Genomic DNA, 11,536 nt, shown 5'->3' with positions numbered 1-11,536 from the left:
CCACCTCGACTGGTGGTGGCAGTGACGGGGTAGAATTAAACCACATATGGCATGGGCGAGGATGGGGTCCCCGCAACCTCTTTGGGGAGGGGGCATATGGGAGGCTAGGGTGGGGGTGAGACGACCGGAGGGTTAGTGCTGATTGACGTCTACGTTGTGTCATTGTGTGTGTGTGAGAAAGAGAGATCACTCACGTGCAGGTATTTTGTTTCTTTTTCAATATTAAGAAACTATATTATACACATATTCTCATGGATGATGTTGATGGCAAAGAATTGCAGTGATTCACTTTTTGCTCCATGGAGAACTAAACACTAATATGTGGTAGATGACTGACCATAGAACGTGCAAAAGCGCCCTGAAAGAAAAGGTGTTTAATTTTCTTATGATGGTACATGATAAGTAAAGTAAATGAACCACAAAATTAGCTCTAAGTTGCAATAGTCCCGTCTTAATTACCTACAAACTTTCCTTTCCATTGATCGATTAATGCGAATTGTTTATCTGGTGCTAAAACAGGTGGTTGGCTCACATATATATACAGAGAACAGGCTAAAACAGGTGGTTGGTTCAGACCCTAACTAACCAATGCCCTTTGCTAAGTGTGACACGTACGTATGGCGGTGAGGTGCTTTTGCGCAGCTGGGCTGCAAAAGGAGCAAGCGCAATCTGTGGCCAATGCCACGTCTGTCTGACTCGACAAGAGAGCAACAGAAGGAAAAGAGTAGTAGTATTACGTTACGGACGAGGAACAAAATCATGCGATCCTGGAACGGAGATGGTTGAGGTAGCTTTGTGTTCCGCTCCTCCATACGTTGTGGCTTTCTACTCGGAAATTCGCACCGGCACGCGGTTGCGGGGGCACATATCGAAAAAGAATTATATGAGACCAGGTTTTATGGACTAGCATGTGACACCCATCCTGATGAATGATACGTGGCATTTATAAATCGCAAAGCATTTACCATATCCTCACTTGAAATCAGGGGAAGGAGAGATTAAATGCTTTATGATTTATGAATGCCACGTGTCATCCATCAGGGTGAGTCTCACCTGCTAACCCGTGAGACCTGGTCTCATATAATTTTTTTCGGCACATACCTGCCAAGGAATAGGGGCATAGTAATTTTAAGGTTCAGTTGTTGAAGCTTACGATTTTTCATCTGAAACTTGCAATTTTGTGTTTGTTTTTATCAAGTTTCATAGATATTAAGACATTTTTTTTGGTTGATCGTAGGCATCAAAATCTTGATTTATCGGTCGCTTGTATTAAGTTTTAAGAGTTGAAATTTAAAACATGTTTAGAACAAATATTATTTGAAAGTCCCGGCCAGGATAAACACAAATATAAAAACATAATTTAATTTGAACTCTTGTTCAAAAGGTTGAAAGTCTGAAAATCAAAAACCGAAAGAAAAAACACGTGCGACGGACTCGGTGCCCCCGCACTTGCGTGGCCCAAATCCGTTTCTGTTTTTCACTGGCAGATGCACTTCTACTTATTCACGGACAAGTTCTGCAGCCATTTTTGTGGCCTCGTGCAAGTGGCCGGCGATGAGCATATAGCTTATAATAAATCTAAAAAAAGTGCGACGGATATCAGCTCGGCGTACTACCTGACGATGGACATGTCACGGTCCTTGCGAATTCACAGTCGGGTCTGCGCTGCCGTGCTGCATGCCAACCGGAGAGAAAGAGACGGACGGACGGACAGATACCGCGCACCGTCACATACGGAGTACCACCACTTCCCGACGGGGCGGCGGCCAGTTGCCTCCCCACTGTTCCCCTCTCCTCTCCTCCGGGTTCGGTTTTACCATCATCACCGTGGCCGCGCCATGCACCGTCCCCGACACCTTGACCCTCGCCCTCCCACCGGTCTCCATCCCGCCAGTCCACAGCCGGCCTCCCCTCCGCCCCCTATATATACCCTCTCGCCACCTCCCCGACCCTGCAAGTCATCCCTACGCCTCCTCTCTCTTTCCGACTGAACTCCAAGAACATCTTCTCATTTTCTCTGCTTCCAATGGCGAAGGGCGGGCTGAGCAGCAAGCTCAAGTGCATGATCAGGCGGTGGCACTCGTCGAGCCGGATCTCGCGCACGCCCTCGGCGGCGTCGCACGGCGGCGGCGGCGGCGAGGAGGAGGACCCGTGGGGCCGCGGTGTCGGCGGCGGCGCGGCGTCGTTCCACGGCGCCGACAGCGTGCCCCCGGGCCTCCACCCGGTCTACGTCGGCAAGTCGCGCCGCCGCTACCTCATCGCCGCCGACCTCGTCTGCCACCCGCTGTTCCAGAACCTCGTGGACCGCTCGGGCGGCGGCGTGGGCGGCGACGGCGCCGGCGGCACCATCATCGGCTGCGAGGTGGTGCTGTTCGAGCACCTCCTGTGGATGCTGGAGAACGCGGACCCGCAGCCCGAGTCGCTGGACGAGCTCGTCGAGTACTACGCGTGTTGACCGGCGGACCGGCCGGCCGGCCAACCGCCCACATCATCCGCAGCTGGCGCCAAGCTCGCCAGAGTTGGTGGCCTGGCCTCTATAGGGGGCAATTTGGTAATTCTTTCTTTACGCTAGGGGTAGAGTTGTAATATAAACGCTTATCGAGCGGCGAAGTGAGTAATTAAGCTGTGTGTGTGTGTGTGGACATTTATTTAACCTTGAGGCGTTCGTGGTAATTCGGGGACTAGCTTTGCGATTACCGCGCGCCCAAGAACGATGCTGTTTTGGGGCTATTAATCAATTTCCCTAATGATTGGTGTGGTAGCTTCTTTTATTCTTCTTATTAATCATTTCCCCTTTTCCTCTCCTCTTTCAATAAGATATGTATAAGATGTAGGGATCAATGCATCCACGTACATTCCCATCTGTGTATATATAAAGTGCATGCAAGCCCATTTCCTTCTGGGATCCATACATTCTTTTTAAATCTATTTCCTGAGATTTCTGGAAATGTCAGCTAGTAGATATTATTATTCTTGGCCGGTAGTTGAAGGCATTTTCACCAGCCGACAGAACTGCTACAGATAAGATGTCATTTTTCTTTTGCGGGAAACAGATCAGATGTCAAAACAGACTTGATGTGTAGGCATAGTTGCATCGCTTCCTGGGCCATAGGTACCAAAATCATCAAGAATGCTTAAGGCTGGCGTTGGCGGGACAATAATCTCGTGCGGTTTACAAAATCCCACGAAGACAAGACAGCCGTGGGTCGTTCAAAAACAAGCCAAAAAAGGCAACCTTGGGTCAAACTTTCTCCAAACTTGGCCATCAATTAGGCATCATGCGCATGCACAAAGCAACACGTACAGCCTAGTAAGTACTCCAACGCACCAAGACTCATCAAAGACTTGTCGCCATGCATGCATATTCTAATCCGATCACAGGGTTTTAAGTAAGTGGAAGTTCGGTGCAGAGTCAGATGATGGGCACGTACGTACGCGCGTCCAATTCCTGGCTGTCATGGTATACTTCTTTTTCTCTTCCCTTTGCATTGTTCGTATTTGCATGCATGCACCCATGCTTAATAACGGGCCTGAGCTTAATCCGTTTGAGTAATATAGTCTGGAGAGGATGATGACAACTTTGGACAACTTTTGGGCATGTATTTGGACGTACTAACCAGGGCCATTTAAGTTGGTTGGTGAGGGAAAGCATTTGGTCCCCTGAACATCGTTGGGGTTGGACCACGCATCCATACCCAACCGAGCTACAGTAAACTAACTAAATTCTTCTTTGCAAAATTCTGTAGCAGCAGCTGGTTGATTAGCACGTAGTACTACAACTTTCTTAAACCTCAGCAACCGATCGATCGATAGATGGCATATATTACCCCAGTGATGGATGCATATGTTTGAGCGATAACTAATTAATATGGACGGAGGGAGTAGCATGTTTGAGCGACAACTGATATGAAATAGAAGGTGCAGTATATAGTACACCATTTGGCAACTAAATTGTTGAGATTTGCAGTACATATTCAACATTACTGAATAACTCATGATTCTTGCCTTACTAGGAATAGATTGTATCACATGCTGGGCGCCGCTCGTCATATTTTGTATCTGCTTGATGCTACATTATGAATTAATAAAAATGCCCTTAATTGAAAGGACTGCAGGAAATAGATATAGCAAAGTCAAGAAGATCGAATTAATCGTTACATAGAACTAACTACATGAAAGCAACTCTCTCTCAAAAAAAAAACTACATGAAAGCAGAAACCCTGTGGGAGTCGCTCTTATGGCATTTTCCACGCACCCCCAACCGGCCCTCTGATCCATTGACCGGTCGTGTATTAGTAACACAAATCATTAGTAGCAGATCATGTGGTTTATTTAATACAAAGTGCTGGTACCAACTGATGATTGATGGATGGTGGCGGGAGTGGGACTCGACTCCGGAGCTGATTAAGCTAGGGCTAAAGCTACACTTTGCATAAAATAATACGCGTCGGGGAAAAGCTGAACGCCCTCACTGTTGGACTAAAAGCGCGCGCGGTAGGCCAGTCATCCGCTGTTACGTACTCCCAAAATTTAAAGAGGCCCCGCCCCTGATAACTAATTAAACTACGCACGGGCGCACTCATGGTACTGTAGCATGTTAATCTACTGACAATTTTCCGTTTTAAAGCTAGCTGCGATTGAATCGGCACTGTGCAGCTCATGACAACTGACAACTAGAGCTGCATGCCTCTTTAAAGGATCGGATAATCGGATTGCTAGCAGTGCCAGTGCTACCACTATACTTCACCGAACATTGGAGCTGCCCTAACTGATCGTGCCGATCGACCGTGCAAGTAGATTGCCCTAGCTGCGTACTAGAGAAAGTAATCATGGAATCTGAGAATGAACGTCCAATCTGGTTGAAGTCGTGCATGTGCGAATATTGAAGCGGTCGATCCCAGAAAAGGCTGGTTTCAACGGTTGGTTTTTCTACGTGCATGTACCCATGCTAGCTACCTAGGGTAGGGTAAGGTTCGGTACGTACAGTCGTGCTAGCCATGGATGCGCTAGCTATAGAGCTATAGCCGGCCGGCCGGCCGGCCGGCGCGATCGATCGATCACGTTAGTTGGCTGCTGCTAGCAGCTCCAGGTAGGTCGCCGGTCCATTTCCTTAACCGACGCGCGCGTCCCTAACACTGTCCTTAACTGACACGATCCACGGACGGGGCTATGAGAGCATTGTGGCAGTCGTACTAGCTGGAGGTCATGGCACACTAATTAATCCTGGATGTGTAAGCCTCTCATTAGGTTTGTTAATTGCGCATGCGTGCTGGCAGTTCGCTAGCAAGCTCGACCGTACAGTATGGTGGGAGACTAATTAATCGTGTGTTAAATCAACTAATCAAGTGTCAACTAGGCCTCGTAGTCTTCATCAGTTCATGATCACCACGCCGGCGCCTAGCCCATTGATAGATAACAAATACGGAGGGCCGGGGCCGGCCGCAACTGAAATACTGTGCCATAGTACGTACGTACGTACTGTTGCACGTACGTACGTTCGTACGCGGCTGGTTACAGTCGGGCGTCCTGCGCCGCTAAAGCAGAGAAGAAACGAACGATCGCACAGTGCTGGCTTAGTATTCTCCTGACGACCAATAAGCAAGCTGACAATCGTACGTGTGGCGCGCTAGCTAGACGCTAACCCTGCGTGCGCGCGCGGCGTGACAAGCTGGTTTGCCGGTGCGGATCTCCGGGATGGCGACGCCGCAGTGGCGCCAACCTAACTATGCGTCTCTCTCGACCAGCTAAGAACGTGAATAATGCCGGGGAGAGGTAGGGGGCGATGAGCGCTCTGACGCGGCGGTGCACCGCCTTCTCGACTTGATCGTACTACCATCTTCTCTGCGTGCAGGTGGAAATACTGGGCCATCAATGCATGGCACGTGAAGAATATGAAGGTGAAGACGACTGGAAACGATATGACGTACGTGCACGATCGAAGTGGCTTAATTGGAGTGTTGCTGATTACGTACTAGTTAGCGAACTCGACCAGGTAGGACAAACTAATTGGGAGTGTGCCTGTCATGAATAAATGGAGTTGTCTGCTGTATCTGTATGTGGCGCTGAGAGCCGCGGCCGAGAGAGGCAAACTAAACGCAGCCGGGCGGGCGTTGATGGGTCAACTCGAGCAACTAACCGACTGATAAAAGCGTATCCGATAGAGATGCCGCCGGCCTGGCCCGCGACGGACGGAGTGCGCTAGCTCGCGTGCGTGGTTGCATGGATGAGCATGCTTGGAGCTGGCAGCCTGCACCGAGGGCGACGCCCTGGCAAACCGGAGTACTACCGGATATAGCCAGCGCTGGAACTCACACGGAAGCAAAGGCGATGTTTGGTTTCAAGAGTTAGAGTTAGTTTGTGTTAGTTTGGACTCAACTAATTTAAAATGGAAATACTAACACACACGTGTGGGCATTTGCATCTGGTTCACATGGATCAACGTCTGTTTATGTTTGCACGAATCTTGGCATATTTTGTCAGATTTTTTATGCCACGTAGGATTGAGCTGGTGTGTGGGCGTTCATCTGGTCGCCCACACGTCTGTTTTGACCATGCGGAGGGGCTGGTGTGTGGGCGTTTAGCAGTTCGCCCACACGCCAGTTTTCACGCACGCGTAGGGGCTGGTGTGTGGGCATTTAGCAGTTCGCCCACACGCCCGTCTCCTCTCTCACACTCAAAGCTGTCAGTTGCCATGTGTTTTGCAGGGTACATGGCAACTGCCCTAGCGTGCTTGTAAGCAGATGGCAACTCTCTCTTTTACCCGAGTTACCATGTGTTTTTGCAGGGTACATGTCAACTGCCCTAGCGTGCTTGTAAGCAAATGGCAACTCTCTCTTTACCCGAACATTTTTTTTGCCATGCCTTTTTTAGTGTTGCATGGCAACTGCCTAGTGTTAGTAGGTGGCAACTTTTAAAGTTTTCAAATCATGGCAACTGTAGTAGACCAGACCTTATATGGCAACAACTGCAGTTGTCCAAAAAATGGCATCTGGCACTTGACCTGAATTGGCAACTATAGTTATCAGACATGCCAACTGTATTTCAGCAACATGGCAGCTGTTATTAAACAGACATGGAAGAGGGTCCGAATCATGGCAACTGCGGGGACGCGTGATGACGGTCACGCGAAGCATGCAGAACCATGAGTATGGGCGTGTGGGCATTATCCAGTTTGCCCACACTTAGGCATGTGTGAGGGACCACGAGTCAAAAGACCGGACGTGTGGTCGTTACTTGTTTTGCCCACATGTAGATGTGTGGGCTGATTCTTTACATACCACACATAGACGTGTGGCCAGACCCCTTAACATTCACACATGTGGGCGTTATCGGGACCCATCCAAAAATATCTAAACAGGAGGGTTAGTTTGGGTTAGATGCATCTAACCCATCTAAAAAATCTTACCCATCCAAAGAGATGCTTATTTGGGTTAGTTCTCCTAGGGACCACTAAAAAATACATTTTTTTCTCGCTCTTCCCGCAGCAGATCCCTCCCCACTTCCTCGAAGTTTCTCGTCCTCTCCCTCCCTCTCGCACCGCCCGTGAAGGCACCTCGCCGTATCTACGCTTCCATCCGCCGCCGGTAAGCAGCCCTGCCCTATCCTCCCGTTCCAACCCCCTCGTCTCCCCGCGGCCCGTCCGCTCGCTGGTAAGCAGTCGCGGCTCCTTGCGCGGCCCGTTCCCGTCGGCCTCGGATAGGGCTCGTTCTGCCAAATCCGGCAGGTAATATGGTCCAAAGTAGCCAAATGATTGAGAAAGAGCATTTATTGTCAATCTAACCCTGCCATCCAAACACCTCTTTGGTTAGAGTTAGTTCAGGGTTGGTTCAGAGTTAGAATCTAAGAGCATCTCCAACAGCCGTGCCAAACTAGCGTCGCGCCGCAAAATTGCCCATTTTAGCGCGCGCAACCGGTATAGTGGCTCCAGCGGGCGCGCAAAAACCGCGCTCGCGGCATATCTTGTTCAGCGCGCGGGCCGAAACTGCATCGCGCGCCGCTTATTTGCTGCGCCCGCTCCCGCGCGCTGTACTCTCGTGCGCTCGCTCGCAACTCACCCCCCCCCCTCTCCAGTCGCGGCGCCGCCGCCGCCCTTGCCATCCTCCTCCTCTGCCCCCCTCTAGTCACCGCCGCCCCTCGCGCGCGTCCAACCCCCGACGAACAGCGCCCAGGCGCTCGCTGCCGCTCGGCGCCCGCAAGGTGTTCGACAAAACGCCTGCAAGGTATGTATTGCTCAAACTTCATGAATTCGGTGCATGTTAATTATAGTTTTTATAGCATAGTATTGAACATTGTAGATGAGTTCGTCATATGATTCTTCGGAAGAAGAATTTGATATGAAAAAGGAGGAGGATCTTGCAATGATCCTAGCTATGCACATCAATAAAAAACCGAAGCGCGATGGTTCGGTTATGGGTCGGCAGAAAATTTGGAGGGATAGGATTGATGCCCATAACAGATTGATGAGGCACTATTTCGTGGAGAATCCCACATACCCGGAGTCGTACTTTCGTCGCCGGTTTAGGATGAGCACCGAGTTGTTCAGGCGCATTCCAGAGGAACTAGCGAGCCATGACCGATTTTTTCAGCAAAGGAGGAATGCCGCCAGAGAGTTTGGGCATAGCACCTTTCAGAAGGTGACAGCCGCTTTGCGTATGTTGGCATATGGTATCCCGGTTGATTTACTTGATGATCACTTGACTATGGGTGAGAGCCAAGCCATCATGTGTGTCAAGCGCTTCGCAGTCGGAATTGTGCAAGTGTTTGGCAAGGAGTATTTGAGATCTCCCAATGCTAAAGACGCTGCAAGGCTATTGGAGATGAACAAAGCTCGCGGCTTTTCTGGTATGCTTGGCTCAATAGATTGCATGCATTGGAGTTGGAAGAATTGTCCAAAAACATGGCATGGGCAATTCCACGACCAAAAAAAAGGTTCCACTATAATCCTTGAAGCGGTGGCCGATCAAGAGACTTGGATTTGGCATGCATTCTTTGGAATGCCTGGATCTTTGAATGACATCAATGTTGTCAACCGGTCACCAATGATGAATAAGATTGCAAATGGTGATTTGCCACCGGTGCAGTTTGTAGCAAATGGCCGTACATACAACTATGACTATTACCTAGCGGATGGCACCTATCCAAAGTGGCAAACCTTTGTGCAGCCATTGAAAAAGTCGGAAGGTAAGAAAAATCTTGGTTTCCACAATGCTCAGGCGGCGGCTAGAAAAAATGTGGAGAGAGCTTTTGGGATTTTGCAAGCCCAATTTGCTATTGTGAGAGGACCGACTAGATTTGGGGATCAAAAAATGCTTTGGTACATCATGCACGCTTGTGGGATCAATGAATGCTTTGGGACATCCCGTGCAAGTGCGACGGATGGCTGAAAGGGTGGCCCGTTTTGTTGCCTCGTATCATGTCATTCGACGTCCCGCAGCGCATGATGATTTTCAGAAGGATCTCATTGAGTGGTGGGCATGGAATAAACGACAAAGATCATCATGATTTGTGCGTTTGATATTGTATTGTTGGACTATTTATTGTATTGTTGAACTATTTGCTATATTGAATGATAAACTGCTCGTTTGAGTTGTAATAACGAAATTGAACTATTTATTTTGATTTATTTTGTTTGTGTTTGATTTTTTTGCTTCTGTTTTGAAATGTATATGTTGTTTGTGCGACAGTCGCGCGCGCTGCATTTTAGCGCGGCTGCTAGAGACAGCGCTGCCCGCCGCGCCAAACCAGAGGATGGACACGCGGTAAAATAGCTTTTAGCACGCGACGCGTTCAGCGGCTGTTGAAAATGCTCTAATTTTAACCTCTAACTGAGTTAGAATATCCAAAACAGGAACAAAAACGGCCTGGGGGCAGGAGGATCGCAGCCCCGGATCTCCACACACGCGAGTGTCGTCTACGGTTGAACGGTCGCCGTAGTGTAGCGGTGCGGAGGGCGTATGGCGACGGGCCATGTGCGCGCGGCGAGGAACACGGGCGCCGGGCGCCTCGTGGGCGCGGACGGCCACAGTGCCGCGTGGGTGGTGCGTACGACGTAGTACCCGTATGCAGCCGTCGTGACCACGGCCGGATCGCATTTACGCCAGCTTCCCGCCCCGCGGTAGGTCGCGCCCGCCTTTCGGGCCCCGTGTGCCGCGGCGTGCTCGTGTCGGGGCTGCGCGCGAGAGACGCCCTACGTCACCGACGACCGACCGAGAGCGGGCGAGTCGGTCGACCGGGGTGGACACGGAGAAGAGTGGGCCTGCAGTTCCATGAATCCGGGCCACGAAGCAAGGGTAGATGATAGGATGTGGAAGATGTTCAAAGCATCACAACACAGCATCATCCACATAGTAAGAGAGTCAGAGACCCTCCTCCTCCTCCCTCCCAACCCTAGCCGCCCCCTCCTCCTCCTCCCTAGCCGCCCCTCCTTCGCTTTCCTTCCTCGCCGCCGTCTGAGGCAGCTGTCGGGCAAGCCCGGGGCGCCAAGGATGGTGTCGGCGAGGCCTCGGTTGCCCTGCATCTGTGTGGGGAACCCCGGATCTGGAGCGACGGCTTCATTGGCAAGGCACGACCGGCTAGCAGCCATACGGGCGGTGGATCTGGCGTCCCGGCCGCGCGGGCGGCGGGATCCAGTGATCGTTGGCGGCCGGCGACGGTCTCTGCGGTGACCGGTGCGCGCGATCTGGCGCCTCCCCTTCTCCCCTGTTCGGCGTGCGAGCCAGCCTCGTCGGGCCGAGCTTCCTTGGGTCGCCGGTGGTCTAGTTCGGGCGAAATCCCTGGTCAGCCATGGCCGGCCGCGTCGACGACGACGCCTGAGGACGCCGTTCCCCTCCTTGGAGGCGTCGGTATGGACTGATCCCCTCACTTCCCTTCCCCTAGATCTCCCGGGCGAAAGCCCTAACTTTGTGGGGCGGCGACGACGACACATGTGAGTGCGTCGGACCAGATTGTGACCTTGACTCGGTATGTGGCTCGGTCAGGGCCTCCGGCTTTAGATGTTAGGCTTAGGTGAGAGGTTCGGATATTTGACCAGTTTGTACGCCTTTATCATATAAATTGGAGTAGCGGCAGATATTCTCAAGATGATGGATTCAGGCATATTGTTGTACTACTTTGTAAGGTTTTCAAAATAATCAGTAAGATGGCCGCATGCATCTCATAGATGCAGAGGCTGGGATCATCCTCTTTTTAAAAAAAAATTGAATCCGGGCCACGTACTGTTCATTCGACTTACTGCTGCGACGTGGTAGCGAGCGATTATTGCTGTGCGTGACCACAACGTCTATCTATCTATCTATCTATCTATGTGGTCACCTGCGCAACTAATTCGAGCGTCCTGCCACGGTACACAGGTAGGAGCGCCACAGTGACCTGACGACTCCTACCTAGCCGCTCCCTGCTCTCGACTGTGCCGGCGGTACGGCGCCCGGGATAGACACACGGTACCGCGTCGGCGTCGCACATGCGGATCCACGTTCGACGATGGATGAGCGGGCGAGCGAGCGAACATGGCGCGCGCAGCGATGGGGCAGGGGAGGAT

At 51.0% G+C, this 11,536-nt stretch overlaps 1 protein-coding gene across 1 annotated transcript; it reads left to right on the top strand.

The window, feature by feature from the left end:
- Positions 1-1,745: 1,745 nt before the first annotated feature.
- LOC123107065 (auxin-responsive protein SAUR76) lies at positions 1,746-2,928 on the top strand. Its single transcript, XM_044529071.1, has one exon. The coding sequence runs from the start codon at positions 2,027-2,029 to the stop codon at positions 2,453-2,455; it is 429 nt and encodes a 142-aa protein (XP_044385006.1). The 5' UTR covers positions 1,746-2,026; the 3' UTR covers positions 2,456-2,928.
- Positions 2,929-11,536: the final 8,608 nt, after the last annotated feature.

The sequence above is a fragment of the Triticum aestivum genome, chromosome 5A (genome assembly GCF_018294505.1).
Source record: "Triticum aestivum cultivar Chinese Spring chromosome 5A, IWGSC CS RefSeq v2.1, whole genome shotgun sequence".
Taxonomy (NCBI): Eukaryota; Viridiplantae; Streptophyta; class Magnoliopsida; order Poales; family Poaceae; genus Triticum; species Triticum aestivum.
This window is presented reverse-complemented; position numbering and strand designations above follow the sequence as displayed.